We start from the raw sequence: 24,037 nt of genomic DNA, 5'->3' as shown, positions 1-24,037 counted from the left end.
TTTGGTAAACATGTTTGTAGAAAAATGTCTGACTAAGAAATATACTAAGGTATATTAGATATCTCTGGGTGGTTTTTACTTCATTTTTGCTTAGTTCTGCTTTCTAACATTTTTAGAATGAGGAAGTATTGATTTACGCTAAGATAAATATTATTTATACATTTTTAAGAGTTCAATTGGTCACTTTTAGAACAATACAATAAGATATTTACATGCAAAATATTACCCACAAAAATAACCTCTACGTCATCACTCATCACTCATGTGCTTTATTTATGTAAGAGGTGAAAAATTTAGCTGTAGATGAGCTATGCCACCATGTAATTTATACTTATTATTAATGTGGGAATGTAGGTGGGTGCTCTTCAGTAATATTTACAAAGACTGGAGAAAAAAATTGGAGAAAAAAATTACCAATACATTCAACAAAGAGATGCACTATGTTTTTTTCCAAAACATTACATTACCATGAAAATGTTTTTTCAGTTACTGATGGGCTTGAGAACTCCTTGGTATTGTGCTGATATATGTTTTCCAACGAACACAGTGCCACTTTAAATCACATTCTTATTCTAATTCATAGTAACTAGGTGTCCTCCTGTTTCAAGGGCTATGTTTATGAAACCCTTAAGCTTTAATATGATCTCATGGCTAAGGGTTTGTTACTTCTTTCACAATTAGTGTTTTTTGTTTTTTTGCTTATTTTTAATTGTTGGCATGGCTTGTCAGTTTCCACTCCTGTTACATTTGTGCTGTTCCCTGCTTCCCATTTCACAATTGCATTTTAAATGAGTATAAGTTGATGTGATTATCAGATGACTAAACCATTAGAATTTATAGACAGGATGCTTATTAGGTTTCCTTCCTACCATTTGTGAAGGCTTGTCCACCCCCATATTTTCACCTGCAAAGCCTTATAAGAGAAAAACTCATTCTGAGTGACTTGTTCTGAGCTCACGTTCAGGCTACAATCCCAGATATGGCAGAGCAGCATTTGAATACTTTGGAGGGGAGGAGGCTTTTCCAAGTTGTCACACTGTTATTATTAAGTACAGAAATATGTAGGTAGATATTAAGAACTTGACTAATTTGATTCTGGACAGTCACTCTTGCAACCTTTAATGCTTTGGAAGAACATTTCCTATATAAAAATTCATTTATTTTTAAAATATGTATTGAGCAGTTACCACATGTCAGGCAATGAGCTGCAGGGTATTAAGATGAATAGGCCACTGCCCCATCCCTCAGAGAGCCTCATATCTATTGGGAAAGAAAAGGACGTCCACATATTTATAATGATATATATAAAATACTATTGTTGACATGCATCATAAGGTCACAGAGAAACCTAATTTAGACTGTGGGATCAGGAACAACTTCTCAGAGAAGATTTGCCTGTGCCAAGTCTCCAAGGAGGAGTATGAATTAATTTTGGAAACGGACAAGGAAAGGTATCCTGGGCTAGAAAACAGCACGAACAAAAGACACAGTATCTCAAAGCAGTGCCACCTATGTGAAGAGCAAGTCCTTTGGAGAAAAAGTTGGAGGGTCCTGATCATGGAGGGCTTTTTTGTCTTGTTAAGGACTTTGTTCTTCATCCTGAAGGTGTTGTGGAACCCTTCAGGGTTTGTAACAGGAACATGGCTATATTCATGCTGTTAACAGATTACTCTGCTGAGAGGAAGATGAATTTGTGGGAAGCAAACTGGAGGTTCTAAGAACAGTAAGTGGAAGTGGTTTTCCTCAAGAGGATGGGACTCTGAACTGGTCATGGGGAAAGAGACCAGAGGGTGAATCTGAATAATGTTAGGAGGTAAAATCTTCCGTTAGACTGAATTCAGCGACTAGGAAGTGGGAGAGTTAAGGATGGCTGGGTGAAAGACCATGCCAGATAATAGAGAGCTCAGAAAACAGGAGCAGGTTAGGATGACTAAAAGGTTATTTGGGGAACTGTCAACGTTTAGAGCTTGTGAAGACGCCTGAGTTAAGAAGTCCAGCAGGCAGTGGCAACACCAGTCTCCAACAGAGGAGAGGGCTAGGGCTTCCCTGGTGGCGCAGTGGTTGAGAGTCCGCCTGCCGATGCAGGGGATGCGGGTTCGTGCCCCGGTCTGGGAGGATCCCACGTGCCACGGAGCAGCTGTGCCCGTGAGCCATGGCCACTGAGCCTGCGCATCCGGAGCCTGTTGCTCTGCAGCGGGAGAGGCCACAGCGGTGAGAGGCCCGTGTACAGCAAAAAAAAAAAAAAAAAAAAAAAGAGGAGAGGGCTAGGTTGGAGAGAACGATATGGGGAATTATCATCATGGATATGATAGTTGAATCCACGACAGTGAGAGAAATCACCCAGGAAACTGTGTAGGGTGGGAAGAGCAGGGGACTGTTGATGGGACACTCGGGTTCCCAAAATTTGAGGGCACATAAAGGTGATGTATGAAGAGACCCTGGAGAGTAAGTCCTGGAGGCCAGGGGTGGAGTGGTTGACAGGGAGGGAGTTATCTGTAGTGTCAGATGCGGTCAGGTGCTAGGGCAGAAAGTGCCTTGTGGTATGTTGAACAGTAACCGGGTGATGGGTAAGTGCAGTATTGAGTGTGGAGGACTGTCCATACTTTCCGGCACATGAGAAAGAATCAAGCTGGGAGGGAACATGGTGTCAGGAGAGGCACTTTTTCAGATGGGAAAGGCATACCTTGAGTTTCCAAATTGAAGGGAGGAAGCTGGGAGAGAGAAGTGGGAGGTTAAGAACAAAGTCCAGAAGAAATGGGTGATCGGGCATGGCGGGAGGGCACTGTGGAGGGGCTGGACTTGCAGAAAGGTGAGGAAGGATGAAAATACAAGTTTGTGGAGCAGTGAGTGAAATCATGTCTGATGTCCTCGGCTTTCTTTGATGAAGATTACTCCAGTGGACAGTTCCATGAGAGTGAAGGAAAGGATTGAGAATAAGGGAAGTAAGATATACCCAAGGACAGATAGAAGGATTGGTTTACCGAGGGCCCACCTGACTTCAGTGATTTGAGTTCATATTGGTTATTCTTCTCTAAGATGCTCAGAAATAAGAGCAGAGACTTTACATTGTAGTGATGTGAGGATAGTCATTTTTTTCTAACATTTTATTATGTGAATTTTCAAGTATGCAGAAAAGTTGGAAGAGTATTTTACAGTGAACACTCATATTCCCACCACCTAAATCCCACAATGAACATTTTACTTGCTTTATGCATATCAAGATGATGATTTTTAAATCATTCTTTTATTATGGGCACTTTCAAACACATGTGAAAGTAGAAGGAATAATAGAAAGGACCTTCATATATTCATTACCCAGTTTCAACAATTATTAACTATGGCTAATGTCATTTCTTAAAACCTCCCGTAACCTTCTTTCTCTTCCTACACGCTCCACTGGATTACTTAAAAACAAATGGAGGTAAAATTTTATTGTGTGGATTTGTTAGAAGCATGGGAATGCAACATAATCACAGGTTTTAGAGCAAGAGTTGTTTTGTGATCAAATATCAAACTCAAGGTTGGTGGAGAAGGAAGAGAAGCCAGGAGGGAACTGATAAACTGGAATAAAATGGAAGGGTTGGAGGACTTAAAAGTTTTGAATGAGGTCAAAGAATAGGAGTGGTGTGAGTAGGAGGGTGGGAGCTGGGGGGAGGTTGGGATCAGAGAGTAGAATGTAAATTTCAGAAGTGGAGCAGTTCCCAATGAAGGAAAAAGGACCAGGGTGTGGCCAAGCGGATGAATGGCAAAAATGGAAGGATAGCAAAGGTTTTTAGAAATGAAGAGAGCAAGGAACTGTGCGTTAAGATTGTAGGGAGGCAGTACAGCAAAGAGGCTAGGGCAAGAGTTCAGGGGCCAGACTGCATGGGTGCATGTCCTGCCTCTGACAGTTGCCACTTGTGTGACCTTGAATAGATTACTTAGAGGCTCTGTGCCTTAGTGTCCTTTTCTGTAAAGTGGGAATAATAATAGTGCCAACCTCACAGGTGCTGGGAAGATTAAATAAATTATTTAAGCATGTCAAGTGCTTTAGAACAGTGCCCGGCACATCATAAACATGCCAAAAGTGCTAGCTATTATTATCACAAGAGTTTTACCTAGATGCTGAAGTCAGCAAGACAGGTGGCAGGATTTGTGGTGGAGAAGGCTACAGGCGTGCAAATATAGGAGAGGGGAGAAGACCATGGGAGCTTATGTTTTGTGTGATGACAAAGGCCAATCAGAATATGATATACTATTTGTCATCAAAGTTTCAGAGAGAACTGATATAAGTAACTTTGTCATGGATGCAAGGTAAAAAAATTTACTCCTTCAACTACTTAGTTCACCAAAGCCTTGAGGTTTGAGATTGTCTTTAAATCTTTGTGAGGATTCTTCTAGTGTTATTTGTTTCATTATGATTTTTTCAGAATAAGTCAGAATTGGAAGAAATCTTAACATAATCAGATGTACATAAAAAGATAGACTATGTTTTAAAACACAGCTTTTACTGTAAGTTGGCAGAAGTCTTCATTAATTTGTAGTTCCTCAAAGGCACACATTGTTCTCTTTAAAGGTAAATCATTTCAAAAGTATACTCTCTATAGCCAGATGCATTATTCTTCAGTTTTGCTAAGACTCCTTTCTGGAGTTTGTTTAAAAGGAGAAAAAAAAAGCTGCATAACACAAGCTATTTAAAACTTCCAGGATATTCATCTGTAAATATATGTTTCTAAATTTAATTAAACCGAAACATGTCTTGCCAAATGCGACATTTTGTTTTGTTTTTCCTCAAGCAACATTTAAATCCATCAAACTGTTAGATGGTGGAGTTATTTGTTTGCTTAAACCATAGTTTTGAAAGCCCAAAGGCTGGCTGCATTTGTGGGTTTAAACGAAACATGTGTTTTACTTCTCCTTATGCATAGTGAGGAAGGAAGCATTTATTGAGTAACTACTAGTATCCTTTATTTACATTTTCTCCTTTGGTCATCACAACAGCCCAATGAATGAGGTGTACAGTAATCCCATGTTAACGACAGAACTTGGGAAGTCAAGTCAGTTGCCTGAGGACATCATCCATCCAGTATGTGGTAGAACTGGAATTTAAGCCTTGGTCTATGTGACCTCAGAATACAGGCCTTTTCTACTGTCGTGACTTGCTGACTGTAAAATCCGTTGTGGCAATAATTTATATTCTTCTCATTGTACAACTGTCAGAGCAGTCCGTTTAAATGTTATGTCATTACAAGGGCCCTGCAAAATATGTGTGCTCCCCACCCCTATATGCTGCCCCTTCCCCAGTGACCTCTCCCCTTCCTCGCTTAGTCTCAGACACATGGGCACACACCGTCTCAGGACCAAGGAAGCTTGCTGCTTCCTTGCCCGGAGTGTTCTTCTCTCAGGTGACTGCATAGCTCATCTCCTCCTCCAAGGCTTGAATCAGTGTTGGTGATGCCTTCCTGACCGCCTTATTTTAAATTGTAAAACACGTCCCTCCTTCTCCAGGCACTTCCTTCTCCTTTCCTGCTGTAGTTTTCTCCTTCGTATTTATCACCATGGGCAAGCATAACATGGAATGTTGGGCTTTCGTTTTACAGGCAAGTGTCTTGGTTTCCAGGTGGTGGGCCACTCCAAATTGAAGCCCACTCTAACTATTGCAGGAGAGGGTCAAGCCTCAAGGCAGAAGTTGGCAGGGCTGCCAGGGTAGTGGGATTATAGGGCAAACTCAACCAGGCTCACCACATTCTAGGTCTGGGGCAACAGAGCCTATTATCAATCTTACCCACTGATGGGAATGGGGTTCTTGATGTTTTTCTAGGCTTGAGGGTGTAGCTGGGACTGTCTGGCAAAGATCTTCAATGCCTGTACCTGGGCAGAACTGGGGCAGAGAGGAACTCACAGTGAGGATCTTCATAAAGCTACCAAACGATGAAAAACCTGTGGTATTCAGTACAAATTTTGGTAGAATGTCTTCCTCCAAAAAACCCCCCCAAAAACTAGGCTTTTAAACTCCTTGTGTTCTTGATGAAGATATGTAGCACGCTGCTGGGTTAGTTGTCTGTCTTCCTCACGAGGCAGTGAGCTCCTTGAGGAAGGAGACTGTCTCATTCATATCCGTCCCCCCAGTATCTAGACTAGCCTCTGACTATTCAGAGTCAGGAATCAGATTCAGGTTCCATCCCAATCACTTGACATAGTTCCTGACATGTAGGAAGTACTCAATACGTAATAATAGCTTTTAGTATTATTATTTTACAATTTTGTGTGTATCCTTCTGGAGAAGGTATCAAATGTGTTCAGTGTATTATTACTCTGGAAAAGGCATCAAATGTTTTGAATGATTGAATCTCTTACATTTTGGAAATCACTAGAATTCTTAGGTTTCAATCTTGTTTCTAACATTAGAGTGTTAACCCAGAGAGCCCCACAGAGTTATTGGAAATCTATGTAATATAAAAACTATGAAATATACTTACTTGTGAAACTGCATCTTTGAATCCTTAGTCCTAGGCATAGTACTTGACATATAGTAAACATTCGTTAAATGTTGAATGGTGAACACCAAAGCAAAACATACCATGCTGTTACTATAATGGGTAAGTTTTAAATAGCATTTGGATAGTCTAGTTGGAATATCACTTATATCTCAAGCAAACTGGACAGCCGAACAACTTCAAATAAAGTGTATAAACTATACTTTAAGGTGTCAGAGTTCTGAGCTACATTTGTAATTCTTTGAAATATGATTTCAGGTAAAACATGGCTACTCCAAGAGAGTCTGGTGTACACTTATAGGAAAAACATTATATTATTTTCGTAGTCAAGAAGATAAGGTATGTATGTATTTTTAATATGCTAATTAGAGGAATTTTTTGTTTGTTATGGCTTCAAGTTTTCCCTTTCACTGTTCTGTTGCTAGCTCAAACTTCAGAATTTTTGATAAGGTTGAAATTTTGCATAAAATTTATTACTAAGGTAATCATAGACCTACAGGGTCTTTTTTTTTTTTTTTTTTTTTTGCGGTACACGGGCCTCTCACTGTTGTGGCCTCTCCCGTTGCGGAGCACCAGCTCAGTGGCCATGGCTCACGGGCCCAGCCGCTCCGCGGCATGTGGGATCTTCCCGGACCGGGACACGAACCCGTGTCCCCTGCATCGGCAGGCGGACTCTCAACCACTGCGCCACCAGGGAAGCCCCCTACAGGGGTTTTCATTCTTAATTATAAGCCTTAGTAACTTTTAATTAATTCTTCTTCTAAGACCTAGAAAAGTCTTCCTCTATCCCACTTTCAACCATCAATTTCTCATATTTTTCAGGTCTGACAGACTAGATAAGGTTGATTGAAGGGAACAGCAAGCTAGGAAAAAAGAGCTGGGAAGGGAAAAGAATCCAGTCCTGTCCCAGGCCCTCGAATCCCTAGATACCACTTATCTATCCATCCATCTGCATATCTATATCCCATTCGTTCATTTTTAACTAATCTCCTCCCCGCCAAAACTTGAGTTATTGCATTTTCAAAGTAAAAAGATGGGTATCTTCCAAACATGAAATGTATACCTAATTATCATTGTGCATACCCCATGTCATCTTTGGATTACTGAAACTATAAAAATTGAACTAACATGGACCAAGAGTATTTGCATAAAACAATGATGCCAGCTCCACAGAACAGCAGCCTGTGACTGATTACTGTGTTAATGAGACTAAACTTCTTGGTCCACTGACCATGTAGGTCAGTTAGTATTTCTCTGCTCTATTTTCATAGTCTGCACTCTCAGTTCTGACTAGCCATATTTAAAATGCATGCCATTATCGTCAGTATCGCTCACGGGTTGGTACTTAACACAGTGCAGCCATTGAGAGTGATATCTCTGAAGTAATGTGGGAATATGTTCATAAAAATAATACAAGAATAAGCACAGTACAAAACTGCATATTCAGTATAACCCTAACTCAATTATCAGTCAGGAAAACAGAAGCCACTCTGTGTATTCCAGTTTTTAACAATTTTAATGCAGAATTAGGGACATACATAACTTTAGAAAAGTCGGGGGAGTAGAGGTCGGGGAAGCAGCTGCCACTGAAGATCTGAGAAGCCAGCACCAATGGTCTGAACACAAAGCACAGAGGCAGCTGGTACTCAGCAGTTTACTGAGAAGCCTCTGTGATACATCAGCCCAGGCATCTGACTGCAGCTGTCTCAGGAGAATCATGACTCTTCTTTCACGCTTACCTTCCACAGCAAGTTTGGGATTCTGAGTTTATAATTCTCAGTCCAGCACATCTATGTAAAGATACACATAGCAGAAAAGTCAGAAAGAACTATGCCAAAATGTTGAGTGGGAGTAGAATTATGGATGATTTTTTTCTTCCTTTTTTTTTAATAACTTTCTGTTTTTACCAAGTTTCTATATTCGTGTTTTATAAATAGAAAAATAATTTAAAATTTGCTGAGAGTAGAATTTAAATGTTCCTACTATTACTACTAATAATAATTTTGTTTTTTATTAAAAATGGATAACATTGATCACAGAAGGAACAAGTCAGAGGAATGTAGATAGCTGAACAGAAATCCATTATAATTACTGGAGAAGTGTTGAGAATGCTTGTGAATCGGTATTAGGCTTACTTCATTTTGTGCTATAGATGTTTCAGAAACAATTTGTCTTTATCTCAATCAGTGTCTTTTAAAAAATTCAGTCAAAATATTTAAAAGCACCCGGTCTATTCACTGTTTATAGAACCATGGTAAATCCTCTGGTAAAAGGAATAATCATCTTTAAATATTGGGGTGGATGGAACCTTGATTGTCATATGATTAGGTATGCCTAAAGCACACAATTAGGATAGTATTGTCATGTATTATCATAGTAGAATTAGTTTTCTTTATCCTATTTTTTAAAGCTTGCTTTTTATTTATTAATGTGAATTTTCTGCCCTATTATTTTGCTTTTGTTTTACTGCCTTTTTCTGAAAGTATAGATAAGTTAATTTCACATTTTTCCTTCAGAAGTAAATTTTATTCACTCAGTCTCCAGAATGGTGCTTTGCACATAGTAACTACTCAGAAAATAACTGTAATTAATTTAATGGGAAAGAGCAGTGTTTCTCGTAAAAGACAACACATTTAATCAAATGAATTAATTTTTTACTATTAATCAGCTATTAGGCAGATAAGATATCTAGGTAAGACCTCACTGAGAAGCCAACATTTTAATTAGGTTTTGAAGGAAGTAAGAGAGGCAAGAGTATTCCAAGCCAAAGGAACAGCAAGTGCAGAGGCCTTGGCAGGAGCATGCCAGGTGTGTTTGAGGAATAGTGAGAAGGTCAGTGTGACTGGACTGGACTCCGTTAGGGAGAGGATAATAGGAGATGAGTTCAGGGAAGTAATGGGGACCAAATCGCAGGGGACCTTATCATAGTAAGGACTTTAGCTTTTGCTCCAAGTAAGATGAGAAGCCATTTGAGGATTTTGAGCCGAGCAGTGACATGATCTGACCTGTGTCTAACAGGAACACTCCAGCTACTGTCTGAAGGGAATTAGGAGGAGACTGGTTAGGAGACTCTTACAGTAATTCAGGTGAGAGCTGATTGTGGTTTAGTGTGGAGGTGTGAGAAGAGACCAGATTCTGGGTATATTTTGAAAGATTTGCTGATAGGATTTGTTGACTAAAAGGGTATGGAATATGAGAGCAAGAAAAGGGGCAGTGACAATGCCAATCTTTTTGGCCTGAACAGCTGGAAGGATCAAGTTGCGAACAACTGGGATGGGAGAGACTCAGGAGAGCAGGTGGTGGGGGAGGACTTACCAAGTGACGTTGAAATGCTATTAGACATCTAAGTAGAGCTAGTGTGAGTCAGGAGTTATAAATTTGGAAGTAGCTAATACATGCTGATGCAAAAGCTATGAGCTTGGATGACATCACCCAGGGGAGTGAGTGTAGATGGGAAAAGAGAGTCCAAGCACTGAGCCCGAGCATGGAAATGTAAGATGGTAAATGTCCTTGGAGTTACAAGGAACTTTCTCAGGCTGCAATTCCAAACCTGACCGAATATTTTAGAAGTTGTACATCTGAAGCAGACTGTGTGTGTTGCTGGAATAAATGGACTTAATTAAAGAAAAGTTTTAAAACAAATATGCTAAATATTCTACACAGCAAATAATGGTTTTCATCAGTAAAAGAGTAGGTAAAATTTAATATAAATCATTTTTAGGATGTTTTTCTTACACTTAAATTAAGATGAAAGAAATCATGGCATTTTTTGTGATATATTACATGTGTAATAAATCATATATGTGTATATAACCTCAAAACACTCCTCATTTATTGGGGTTTAGAGTGATAGTTAATCACACTTCTTCACACCAGCTGTTTCACTTTGTTACTTTTTCTATGAATAGTATTGAGACTATGTCTACCCTTGTCCTTTTGATCCAATAACTTAAATTAATTCTGTGGGGAAAAAAGTCAAATGAATATTTTGACTGAATTGCTTGACTAGGTAATGTGTCATTTTGGTCCAAATGAATAATCCAAACCACTGTATGGAAGTGGCTTCTTGCTTTTTCCACAAAAGTTAAATGTCTAGTATTCAAATTGTTCTTCAGTATCACAGTTGGCATGTTGGTTGTGGCTACTACTTTTGTAACAATGTGGATAAGCCAATTAGCTTTAGGCATTCATTTAAAAAAAGGTATGCTTTATAAAGGTAAGAATGAAAAACACTATGAAAAATTTTAGCAGGAAAATATTTAGAAAGTTCCTTCCTTACAATTACTAATATTTACTTTAGTTTCCTTTAGGTCAGATCAGACTCTGGGAGGCTAAAGTTGAAGAGGTTGACAGATCCTGTGATTCAGATGAAGATTATGAAGCCAGTGGGCGAAGTCTTTTATCCACACATTACACTATTGTGATCCACCCCAAAGACCAAGGTCCGACTTACCTCCTGATTGGATCCAAGCATGAAAAGGTATGTAAGGTCTAATTGGTTGATTTAGAATGATTTAGACTAATACGATTAAGTATTCGTAATAATTTTCAAATGACCGTTAAGTACAATCAAAGATTTACGTATAGATTTGTTGGACATAGTATTTTTAAAATAATTTTATTTCTGATATATTTCAAACACAAAAAATATAACAGACACCCTTTTTTACTTAATAGATGTTAGATTTCATGGTATTTTTTTATCGGCATGAAATTAATAACCATCTAAGGGTTCAACAATAGGAAATTGATTAAATAATGTCCATATGATAAAATATCCTGCAGCCTTATATCTTTTTTATACTAAAAATAGATAATTATAATTTCTGAATTTTACTAACATAGTATAAGCACGTCCTTAATATAATCTCAACTATGTGAAAATATGATGTACATATATATTTTAATAGAAAGAAAAAAGTCCAGTATATTTGGGGAGCAGAAAAATGGATTCTTTTCTTTCTTTCTTCCCTATATACATAATCAATGTATACAACCTGATGCTTTGGAAATTATTATGTGCGCATGAAAACATCACTGCAGTCTATGGCATAAACCTATCCATCACATCCAAAAGTTTCCTCTCAACCTCTTTTTTAATTATTATTTGTGTGTGTGTGTGATAAGAACTACGTAACATAAGATCTTCCCTCTTAGTAAATTTTAAAGTATGTAATACAACATTGTTAACTATAGGCACCATGCTGTATGATAGATCTCTAGGACTTATTCATCTTTTTTTTTCCCCAGGACTTATTCATCTTGTATAACCAAAACTTTGTACCCTTTGACTAATACCACCCTGTTTCCTCTCCCCCCTAGCCTCTGGCAACCACCATTCCCTCTCTGCTTCTATGAGTTTGACTATTTTAGATCCATCATATAAGTGGTATTATATGATATTTGTCTTTCTGTGTCTGGTTTGTTAGCAGGCAACAAACCTGATTGCTAAGAAACCAGACACAGAAATGTCCTCCAGATTCATCTATGTTGTCACAAATGGCAGGATTTCCTCCTTTTTAAGGCTGAATAATATTGTATGTATATACCATATTTTCTTTACCCATTCATCCATCGATGGACATTTAGGTTGCTTCCATGTCTTTGCTATTGTAAATAGTGGTGTGATGAACATGGGGGTGCATATGTCTTTTTGAGTTACTATTTTATATAAATTTATATTATAAAACTTCCTTCAGATAAATACCCAGAAGTAGAATTGCTGGATCATATAGTAGTTCTATTTTTAATTTTTTGAGGAAACTCCATACTGTTTTCCACAGTGCTGCACCAATTTACATTCCCACCAACAGTGTACAGGGCTCCCTTTTCTCTACATCCTCACCAGTACTTGTTATTTCTTGTCTTATTGGGGTTTTGTTCTGTTTTTGATAGTTGCCATTCTAAAAGGTGTAAGGTGATAACTCATTGTGGTTTTCAGTTGTATTTCCCTGACGATTAGTGATGTGAGCTCCTTTTTGTGTACCTGTTGGCCATCTGTATGTCTTCTTGGGAAAAATGTTTTTCAGATCTTTTGCCCATTTTTTAATTGGATTGTTTGTCTTTTTGCTATTGAGTTGTATGAGTTTTATATGTATTTTAAATATTAACCCCTTATCAGAAATATGATTTGAAATATTTTCTCCCACTCAGTAGGTTATCTTTTCATTTTGTTGATGGTTTCCTTTGCTGTGCAGAAGCTTTTTAGTTTGATGTAATACCACATGTCTATTTTTGCTTCTGTTGCCTGTGCTTTTGGTGTCATACCCAAGAAATCATTGCCAAGGCCAGTGTCCAGAAGCTTTTTCTCAATGTTTTCTTCTAGGAGTTTTATGGTTTCAGGTCTGATGTTTAAGTCTTTATTCCATTTTGAATTGACTTTGTGTACTGTGTGATATCAGGGTCCAATTTCATTTTTTTTAATATATATTTTATTTACTTATTTTTGGCTGTGTTGGGTCTTCGTTGCTGCGCATGAGCTTTCTCTAGTTGTGGCAAGCAGGGGCTACTCTTTGTTGCAGTGCATGGCCTTCTCATTGCGGTGGCTTCTCTTGTTGCGGAGCACAGGCTCTAGGGTGCATGGGCTTCAGTAATTGCAGCACGCGGGCTCAGTAGTTGTGGCTCACAGACTCTAGAGTGCAAGCTCAGTAGTTGTGGCATGCAAGCTTAGTTGCTCTGCAACATGTGGGATCTTCCGGGACCAGGACTCAAACCTGTGTCCCCTGCATTGGCAGGCGGATTCTAAACCACTGCACCACCAGAGAAGCCCTCCAACTTCATTGTTTTGCCTATGGATATCCAGTTCTCCCAACACCATTAATTGAAGAGACAATCCTTTGCCCACTGTATTCTTGGCAACCTTGTCAAAAATCAGTTGACCATATATGCATGGTTTTATTTCTGGACTCTCTATTCTGTCCCATTGGCCTAATGAAGCAATCATTAGGCCCATTGATGGACCTAATGTCTGTTTTTATGCCAGTACCATACTATTTTGATTACTGTAGCTTTGTAATATATTTTGAATTAAGAAGTATGATCCCTCCAGCTTTGTTCTTCTTGCTCAAAATTACTTTGGTTATTTGGGGTCTGTTGTTGTTCCATGTGAATTTTAGGATTGTTTTTTCTATTCCTGTTAAAAAAAAATTGGGATTTTGATAGGGATTACTTTGAATTTCTATGGGTTGCTTTGGGTAGTATGGACATTTTAATAATATTACTTCTTCCAATCTATGACTGGATGTCTTTCCACTTATTTGTGTCTGCTTTAGTTTCTTTCATTAGTGCTTTATTGTTTTTGGTGTACAAATCTTTCACCTCCTTGGTTAAGTTTATTCCTAAGTACTTTATTCTTTTTTTTTTGCTATTGCTTTGGGATTGTTTTCTTAATTTCCTTTTCGGATAATTCATTGTTAGTGTATACAAACACAACCGATTTTTAAAAATTAATTAGTTCATTTATTTTACTTATTTTTTGGCTGTGTTGGGTCTTCATTGCTGTGCGCGGGCTTCCTCTAGTTGTGGTGAGTGGGGGCTACTCTTCCTTGCAGTATGCAGGCTTCTCCTTGTGGTGGCTTCTGTTGTTGCGGAGCACAGGCTCTAGGTGCACGGGCTTTAGTAGCTGTGGCATGTGGGCTCAGTAGTTGTGGCTCACAGACTTTCGAGCACAGGCTCAGTAGTTGTGGCGCACAGGCTTAGTTGCTCCGTGGCATATGGGATCTTCCCGGACCAGGGCTCGAACCCATGTCCCCTGCATTGGCAGGCAGATTCTTAACCACTGCACTACCAGGGAAGTCCCCACAACTGATTTTTGTATGTTGATTTTGTATCCTGCAACTTTATTAAATGTATTAGTTCTAACAGTGTTTTTATGGAACCTTTAGGGTTTTCAACAAATAAGATAATGTCATCTGCAAACAGAGATAATTTTACTTCTACCTTTCCGATTTGGATGCCTTTTATTTCTTTTTCTTACTCTGTTGCTCTGGCTAGGACTTCCAGTGGTATGGTGAATAGAAGTGGCAAGAGTGGGCATCCTTGCCTTGTTCCAGATCTTACAGGACAAGCTTTCACTTTTTCACCATTGAGTATGATATTAGCTGTGGGCTTTTCTTATAAGGCCTTTATTGTGTTGAGGTATGTTCCTTCTGGGTATTATTTCCTTCTTTAAATTTTCTGGATTTCCTAGGTATTTTATATGTTCTATTTGTATGTACTAGGAGTCAGATTTTAAATTTGATAGAATTTGTTGTATTTCATAAAAGAATATTAATTGGTTGTATTTATTCTAGTCTCTTAATGTCACGTTACTTTCTTAATTTTCTTACGCTTTTCTAAATGTGAACAATGGGGAAAAGGTACTATGAGCACAATTCAAATAAGCTGGCTTCAGAACTCTTTAAGTGGCTTTTAGTTATTATTTAAAAATTAAGAGTGTTTTTTTTTCCATTGTCAAAGTTTTCTACTGTTTATGCAAGTTGTGTTTTTCCTTAAGTCATCAAAAACTGTCTCTTGGTTAACATTTCTATTAATATGTTTTGATTTTTAAGGACACTTGGCTTTATCACCTGACTGTTGCAGCTGGAAGTAACAATGTAAATGTTGGATCTGAATTTGAACAACTCGTTTGCAAATTGCTAAATATAGAAGGGGAACCTTGTAAGTTTATAACGTACAAGGCTTTATGGTTTATGCAATGGGCCCCTAACTCCCTTAGCCTAATAGAGTTTTCACTTTGCGGGTTCCTGTTTCCCTGAGATGTACCCATCTTCTCACAGGCTTTGCTTGTCATGGGCTAGGATTCTCATTGTGGTTCTTTGGCTCTAAGGACACTGTCATTCCTTGACATATCCATATCCTGTCACACCTCTCTGCCTTTGCTCACATTACTCCCTCTGCCTGGAACACCCTTCTTCCTTCACATTCCCCACCAACTTGATGAAATCCTACCTACCTTAGGAGCTCCCCCAGCCAACCCATCCCAACTCAGCATCTGGGTCATAAAAGGTGCCTAATAAATGTTAAAATTATATCCCAATGCACTTTACCATTTAAAACTTTTATAGCATTTGTTGCTTTGCACTGAAGTTTTTTTTATGGCTAAGGTTTCCCCATTGAGAGCCTAGATTCTAAGCTCTGCTTTACTTAATAATAGAGATCACATTTTATTTGCAGTATCTAGCATAGGAATTTAATAAATGTTGATTTTAGGAATGACTTCAAGTTCCTCTTTATCTTTCTGTCTCCTTCTGCTCTGGCTTCTCCTCTCTGTATCTTCCCCCAGCTCCCTCTCATGTACAGTCATCTCCCCACCTAGGTCACCAATCTTTAGCACATTTAAGCAACATGACAACGCCCTGGTAGACTTGTTTTGGCCTAGAATATTTGTACCAAACTCTTCTAGCTTTAATTTATCCAAAACAGAAATAGGAGAATCCCAATGGCCTGGAAACTGAAATAAAATAATGTTATCAGAGGTTTTTCATGACTTTTATGACTTAAATTGTGAGCCAAGCCAGAATGAGGTAATTTCTAAAGGACTGATTTAATGTGAGGCCAAAATAAGTGATTCTTTCTATTTCCTGTTCATATTTCATTCTGTGTTTAGCCTCTCAGATATGGAGACACCCTACTTTGTGTCACAGCAAAGAAGGACTCATTTCTCCTTTGACAACACTACCTTCGGAAGCTCTACAGACAGAAGCAATTAAATTATTTAAGGTAAGATTTTATATGGAGTTATATATTGTTAAAAAATTTAATAGAAAAAATAAAACTTCAGATTATAAAGTTTCACTCTTTTCAAGAAAATTCAAAATGTGATGATGATTAAGAAAATCTACTGAAATAAAATTAGGTGAATTTAATATGCTTTCTGAGTGAGGATTTGAGATTTACTGCAGTAAACTATCTATGGTTTGGGCCATGGGAAACACTTAATATCAGAAGAATCATTTCCTCTTCAACCTCTCAAATGGAGAGACTCCTGACATCACTTGTACCTCAGTGTTGGGAGAGGGATCAATATCCTTCTTCTTCTCCAGTGCTACTCTCACATGCTTATTACTCAACCTCTATTAGAAATCCGTGGTGACTTGAAGCTTACCATTCAACTATATCACTCTTAATCCTCCATCCCCATCATCTCTGTCATCAGTCACCTTCTGGTAACTCCTCAAATTTCATTAAGGATTTTGGCTCCCAACTCACATCTTTCTCTCTGCCTCAAATCTTGCCATTACCCTGAATTACTTTACTATCACTTCACTCACCAATGCCACGGCCTTAAGATTCCTGACCTTCTCAATGTCAGTAAGCTTCCTCTCTACCCTGCTTCACCTTCCAATTCTCCATGTCCACACCCTGACCTCAACATTCCTCATAAGTACACCACTTCTAAAAGCTTAAATTCTAATGTGTCTTTCATTAACCATAATCTCTTAGCCCATGAGCTCTCTAATTTTCTTTCTTCCATTTCTCATCCTCACTAAGACATTTTTTTGAGCCATTTATTTTCTTTGAGATCAAGAGAGAGCACAATAACTGCCTCTTGGCTTTTCTTCCTTCTTTATCTAGTCTGGATGACTTTCATTAATACTCATAGTTCCTTGGGACCTGTAGTTCCATGCAATCTTCAGCTGAACCCCAACCGAGATCAATGCTGCTGTCTTGCCTGCTTCCCTATTAATCACATACATACTGCTAGAGAGCATCAAACAGCCGTATGGACTGGAGCCAATGTAAATCTGTGGTCTTCATTCCTTAGGGTCAACTGTCTCTCCTTTTGCTTGTCTTTGGTCACATCCCCTCAAATTCCCTACTTAGTAATGCTCCTCACAACAAAGTTACCTTCTAGTTCATTGGGAAAATTAGAGGGCATCAGAATTGATCACCTCGAATCTCCCTTCTCAACAGACATTCTTTCATCTATTTTTTCCTCCATTACTCCAGTCTCAGAATATAACGTACCTTCTATGGATTCATGTCTTGACTCTGCACTGGGACCTTGGTACTTCATTTTCCCATAGTCTCTTAAAGTCTCAATTTTTGTCTCTCTTTTGGCTTTTTCTTGCCTACATTTCACCCATCTCAAAAAATTATATATTTACTAGATAATACTAAGGAATTGTTGTTAATTTGGGAAGGGGATAATGACGACATGATGGTTATGGGAAAAAAATCTTTATCAGTTGGAGAGCCCTACTGAAGTATTGGTAAAATAACATGATACACATTAGAATACTACAGAAAAAAAGTGGATGCAGGGGTTGAACGAAACAAGTGTGGCAAAATGCTTGTTGACAATTGTTGACACCAGATGATGGGTACATTATACTGTTCTCTCTACTTTTGTTCATGTTTTAAAATTACCATAATTTTAACGTTTTTAAAAATCCACCTGTAGAATACACAAATATCCAAAGCAAGAAAGACTTTATACAAATATATTTGAATATCTGGATGAAGTGATCAACTTTATAACAAAATATAAATGGTGAAAACCAGTTACACAGGTGAATGAAAATTTAAACAGGGAAATTTACTAAACTTTATAAGTGTGGTTAATTTCAATGCTGTTTAAACTGTCCCAAAGCATAGGAAAGAAGGAAATTTTGCAAAATTTTTTTCTTTTACTTTTTTGGGGGTAAATCTCAAACATATATAAGAGTAGAGAGAATATTATGAAGTATAAGATACTCATCATCCAGCTCCACAGTTGTCAACATATGACCAATTTTGTTTTATTCTCCCCAACCCCACTGCTCCCCAAGATTGGATTATTTTGAAGCAATTCTCAGTCATCATGTCACCAGATTCTTTTTGTGAAGTGAGTATTACTTTGTTACCAAACCCCAGAAAATATTGTAGAAAACAGAGCATTTCATACAAAAACTAATAAAGTATTAGTAAACAGAATCCAACATCATACTAAAAGAATACTAATCATGACTAAGAGGGATTTGTTCCAGGAAATCAAGGATGGCTAAATATTAGGATGTCTATTAATATTATTTATTATTAAGTTGACAGTCATCTCTATAGATGGTGAAAAGGCATTCATAAAATACTGATAGATATTTCCTTAACATGATAAAATATTCCTGCTTAGTAAAAACAAATGTCATGCTTTATGGGGAAATGCTTTAAACATTTTCATTAAAGTGAAGAACAAGACAATGATACTCACTCCCATTAATATTTTAAAAACTTCTTATTAAAGCATAATCTGTATAGAGTGTATCCCCATTATTATTAATATTATTATTATTTAGCATTCTATTAGTGGTACTAACCAGTTGCAATTAGGCAGTGAAAACAAATTAGAAGGGAACAAATTGGAAATGCAAATATTTACAGATTATGTAATTGTATACCTGGGGAAAAAAACTTAAAAAACTACTACAAACAAAAAAGATAATTCAAAAAAAAAAAAGATAATTCAATCAGATAGTGAGGTACAAAATTAATAAGCAGAAATCAAAACTTTTTACACGTACAAACAACAACCAGTTAGAAGATAAAAGGAAGAACTTCTGCTTTTTGGCTGTGATGGAGCAACAGGAACTGGATTTACCCTACCAGTGGTTTTCAGACTTGAATAACAGGCTGTGCAGGACAGTGATCCTCAGGAAAACAAATGAAGTAAGCTTTACAATCGTTGCAGCTTAATATCTTGGAGAGAGTTTCATGACCACAGTGCATGGAGGGACACCCAGATGGTGCTTGGCAGTCTTCCTGAGTTACCAAGACAGAGTTTAGAATTTGAGGAGGCCAAGATGTTTAGAATTCACAAAACTGAGAGGAGTGAGCAAAAGAGAGTGGGAAAGTGCTCCACAGATTCACAGAGGGTTCCTTTTGAGTTTTTAGCTGAGAACTGATAATCATATGTGTGTGAGCAAACTACCTGAGGCTAGGGAAAGAATTACCAGAAAAGAATAGACAAAAAAAAAAAAAAAAAATTCCTGGAGCTTACACATAGCTGAAAATAGTTTGTATTCCTATCATCCAGAATGGAAAGACCTCCTAATGCACTAAGCATCAAGTAGAGTACTCAAGATAGAAGTCACATTGATTTTTAATAACCTAACCTCAGAAATGGCATATCATCATTTCTGCCATATTCTACTGGTCACACAGACTAACTCTAGTACAATATGGAAGGGGATTGCCTCAGATATTGTCTGAATATCAAGAGATGGAGATCATTGGGGGCCATCTTGGAGACTAGCAGCCATACTTCATATATTCAAGAAGGTAGAGGACAGCATAAGCATTTTAAGAAGAGTAATGGAAGATATTTAAAAGATCCAAATTGAACTTTCAGAGATGAAAAATGTAGTGGCTAAAATGAAAAAAATACCCTGGATGAGATTAACAACAGGTAAGGTAATGCAGTAGGCAAGACTAGTGAACTTAAAGACATAGCAAGAAAAATTATCCAAAATGAAACACAGAGTTTAAAAAAAACTGAAAAAAATTGAATACAGTACAGTAAGCAATGGTATATTTTCAATCAGCCTAACATATATGGAATTGGAATTCCACAAAAGGAAGGAGGGCAACAGAAAAATATTCAAGGAAATAATGGCTTAAATTTTCTTTTCCCAAATTTAATGAAAACTATAAAACTCTCAAATTTAAGAAGCTCAGTGAATCTCAAACAGAAGAAATGTGACAAAAACTACTCTAATATACATCATAATCAGTTGCTTTAGACAAGTTATAAAGAGGGTGGTGGTTTGGGAGGAATAACCTAACACGTAGAGAACATAGATAAGAATGACAGCAGACTTCTTATTGAAAACTATACAAGTCATAAGATAGTAGAGTAACATCTTTAAAGTACTGCAAGGAAAAAAAATCTATCAACCTAGAATGCTATATCCAGTGAAAATATTTTTCAAAAACAAAGGTGACATAAAGGCTTTTTCAGATATATAAAACCTGAAAGAATTACTCCCCAGAAGACCAATACTACAAGAAATGTTTAGTGATGTCCTTTAGGCAGTCAGAAAATGATGCCAGATGGAAATCTGGATTTATGCAGAGGAATGAAGAGCACTAGAAATGGCAAATATGTGGGTAAATATATAAGAATTTTTCCTTATTATTTCAATCTCTCTAAAAGATAATTGACTGTTTAAAGGAAAGATAATAACATTGTATTGTGGGGTTTAAAATTATATGTAGAAATAAAATATATGACAATAATAGCACAAAGACTGAGAGAGGGGAAATGTAAGTATACTGTCATAAGGTTCTTATACTACAAGAAGTGGTATAATATTCCTTAAAGGTAGACTGTGAAAAGATTAAAATATATGCTAAAACCCTAAAGCAACCACTTAACAAAAGTCAAAGAGGTTTAGCTGATAAGCCAATAAAGGACATAAAACAGAATCATAAAATATACTCTAGTAATTTTTTAAAAGGCCGAAAAAGAGGAAAACCAAAAAGAACATATGAGACAAATATAAAACAAATAGCAAGATAGAAGATTTAGGAGACTTCCGGGAAGATGGCGGAAGAGTAAGACGCGGAGATCACCTTCCTCCCCACAGATACACCAGAAATACATCTACGCGTGGAACAACTCCTACGGAGCACCTACTGAACGCTGGCAGAAGACCTCAGACCTCCCAAAAGGCAAGGAACCCCCCACGTACCTGGTTAGGGCAAAAGAAAAAACTAAACAGAGACAAAAGGATAGGGACGGGTCCTGCACCAGCGGGAGAGAGCTGTGAAGGAGGAAAAGTGTCCACACACTAGGAAGCCCCTTCGCGGGTGGAGACTTCGGGAGGCGGAGTGGGGGAGCTTGGGAGCCGCGGAGGAGAGCACAGCAACAGGGGTGCGGAGGGCAAAGCGGACAGATTCCAGCGCAGAGGATCGGGCCGACCGGAACTCACCAGCCGAGAGGCTTTTCTGCTCGCCCGCCAGGGCGGGCGGGACTGGGAGCTAAGGCTCCGGCTTTTGTCGGAGCGCCGGGAGAGGACTGAGGTTGGCGGCGTGAACACAGCCTGCAGGGCGTTGGTGCACCGCGGCTAGCCGGGAGAGAGTCCGGGGAGAGGTCTGGACCTGCCGAAGAGGCAAGAGACTTTTACGTCCCTCTTTGTTTCCTGGTGCACGAGGAGAGGGGATTAAGAACGCTGCTTGAGAGAGCTCCAGGGACGGGCGCGAGCCGCGGCTAAAAGTGCGGAGCCCAGAGACAGACATGAGACGCTAAGGCCGCTGCTGCCGCCACCAGGAGGCCTGTGTGCGAACACAGGTCACTGGCCACACGCCCTTCCGGGGAGCCTGTGCAGCCCGCCACTGCCAGGGTCCCGGGATCCAGGGACAACTCGCCCGGGAGATCGCACGGCGCGCCTCAGGCTGCAACGTCACGCCGGCCTCTGCCGCTGCAGGCCCGCCCCACACTCCGTGACCCTCCCTACCCCCCGGCCTGAGTGAGCCAGAGCCTCCGAATCAGCGGCTCCTTTAACCCCGTCCTGTCTGAGCAAAGAACAGACGCCCTCCAGCGACCTACACGCACAGGCGGGGCCAAATCCAAAGCTGAGCCCCTGGGAGCTGTGAGAACAAAGAAGAGAAAGGGAAATCTCTCCCAGCAGCCTCAGAAGCAGCGGATTAAAGCTCCACAATCAACTTGATATACCCTGCATCTGTGGAATACCTGAATAGTCAACGAATCATCCCAAATTAAGGAGCCCTGTGGATGAAAGGCTCTTGGTGCTGCAGCCAGGAGTCAGTGCTGTGCCTCTGAGGTGGGAGAGCCAACTTCAGGACACTGGTCCACAAGAGGCCTCCCAGCTGCACATAATATCAAACAGCAAAAATCTCCGAGAGATCTCCATCTCAACGCCAGCACCCAGCTTCACTCAACGACCAGCAAGCTACAGTGCTGGACATCCTATGCCAAACAACTAGCAAGACAGGAACACAACCCCACCCATTAGCAGAGAGGCTGCCCAAAATCATAATAAGTCTACAGACACCCTAAAACACACCACCAGACGTGGACCTGCCCACCACAAAGACAAGATCCAGCCTCATCCACCAGAACACAGGCACTAGTACCCTCCACCAGGAAGCCGACACAACCCACTGAACCAACCTTAGCCACTGGGGACAGACACAAAAAACAACAGGAACTACGAACCTTCAGCCTGCAAAAAAGGAGACCACAAACACAGTAAGATAAGCAAAATGAAAAGACAGAAAAACACACAGCAGATGAAGGAGCAAGATAAAAACCCACCAGACCTAACAAATGAAGAGGAAATAGGCAGTCTACCTGAAAAAGAATTCAGAATAATGATAGTAAGGTTGATCCGAAATCTTGGAGATAGAATGGACAATAGAATGGACAAAATACAAGAATCAGTTAACAAGGACCTAGAAGAACTAAAGATGAAACAAGCAACGATGAACAACACAATAAATGAAATTAAAAGTACTCTAGATGGGATCAATAGCAGAATAACTGAGGCAGAAGAACGGATAAGTGACCTGGAAGATAAAATAGTGGAAATAACTACTGCAGAGCAGAATAAAGAAAAAAGAATGAAAAGAACTGAGGACAGTCTCAGAGACCTCTGGGACAACATTAAACGCACCAACATTCGAATTATAGGGGTTCCAGAAGAAGAAGAGAAAAAGAAAGGGACTGAGAAAATATTTGAAGAGATTATAGTTGAAAACTTCCCTAATATGGGAAAGGAAATAGTTAATCAAGTCCAGGAAGCACAGAGAGTCCCATACAGGATAAATCCAAGGAGAAATACGCCAAGACACGTATTAATCAAACTGTCAAAAATTAAATACGAAGAAAACATATTAAAAGCAGCAAGGGAAAAACAACAAATAACACACAAGGGAATCCCCATAAGGTTAACAGCTGATCTTTCAGCAGAAACTCTGCAAGCCAGAAGGGAGTGGCAGGACATATTGAAAGTGTTGAAGGAGAAAAACCTGCAACCAAGAATACTCTACCCAGCAAGGATCTCATTCAGATTTGATGGAGAAATTAAAACCTTTACAGACAAGCAAAAGCTGAGAGAGTTCAGCACCACCAAACCAGCTCTACAACAACTGCTAAAGGAACTTCTCTAGGCAAGAAACACAAAAGAAGGAAAAGACCTACAATAACAAACCCCAAACAATTAAGAAAATGGGAATGGGAACACACATATCGATAATTACCTTAAATGTAAATGGACTAAATGCTCCCACCAAAAGACACAGATTGGCTGAATGGATACAAAAACAAGACCCATATATTTGCTGTCTACAAGAGACCCACTTCAGACCTAGAGACACATACAGACTGAAAGTAAGGGGATGGAAAAAGGTATTTCATGCAAATGGAAACCAAAAGAAAGCTGGAGTAGCAATTCTCATATAAGTTATATATATATATATATATATATATATATATGTGTAGTTTGCTTGAGTGCAGTGTTTTTTGTTTTCTGTACTGAATTCATTAGCATGGGTCGGTATAAAATTTAGCATAGGTCAATATGTAATTTGTAAACTAATAAGGTCTTAAAAGTGAGGAATTAAGT

The 24,037-nt window shown here is 38.8% G+C and overlaps 1 protein-coding gene across 3 annotated transcripts in view; it reads left to right on the top strand.

Annotated features, from left to right (window-relative positions):
• PLEKHH2 (pleckstrin homology, MyTH4 and FERM domain containing H2) overlaps window positions 1-24,037 on the top strand; it is a 131,600-nt gene that overhangs the window by 80,643 nt on the left and 26,920 nt on the right. For all 3 annotated transcript variants that reach the window (XM_049695984.1, XM_004265010.3, XM_033419173.2), the window contains 4 exons: window positions 6,735-6,815; window positions 10,777-10,956; window positions 15,026-15,134; window positions 16,084-16,196. In XM_049695984.1, coding sequence (XP_049551941.1) covers window positions 6,735-6,815; window positions 10,777-10,956; window positions 15,026-15,134; window positions 16,084-16,196 — 483 coding nt within the window. The remainder of the gene's footprint in view (window positions 1-6,734; window positions 6,816-10,776; window positions 10,957-15,025; window positions 15,135-16,083; window positions 16,197-24,037) is intronic.

Source organism: Orcinus orca, chromosome 13 (assembly GCF_937001465.1).
Source record: "Orcinus orca chromosome 13, mOrcOrc1.1, whole genome shotgun sequence".
Classification (NCBI taxonomy): Eukaryota; Metazoa; Chordata; class Mammalia; order Artiodactyla; family Delphinidae; genus Orcinus; species Orcinus orca.
Note: the sequence above shows the minus strand (reverse complement) of the source record. Positions and strands in the feature narration are given on the sequence as shown.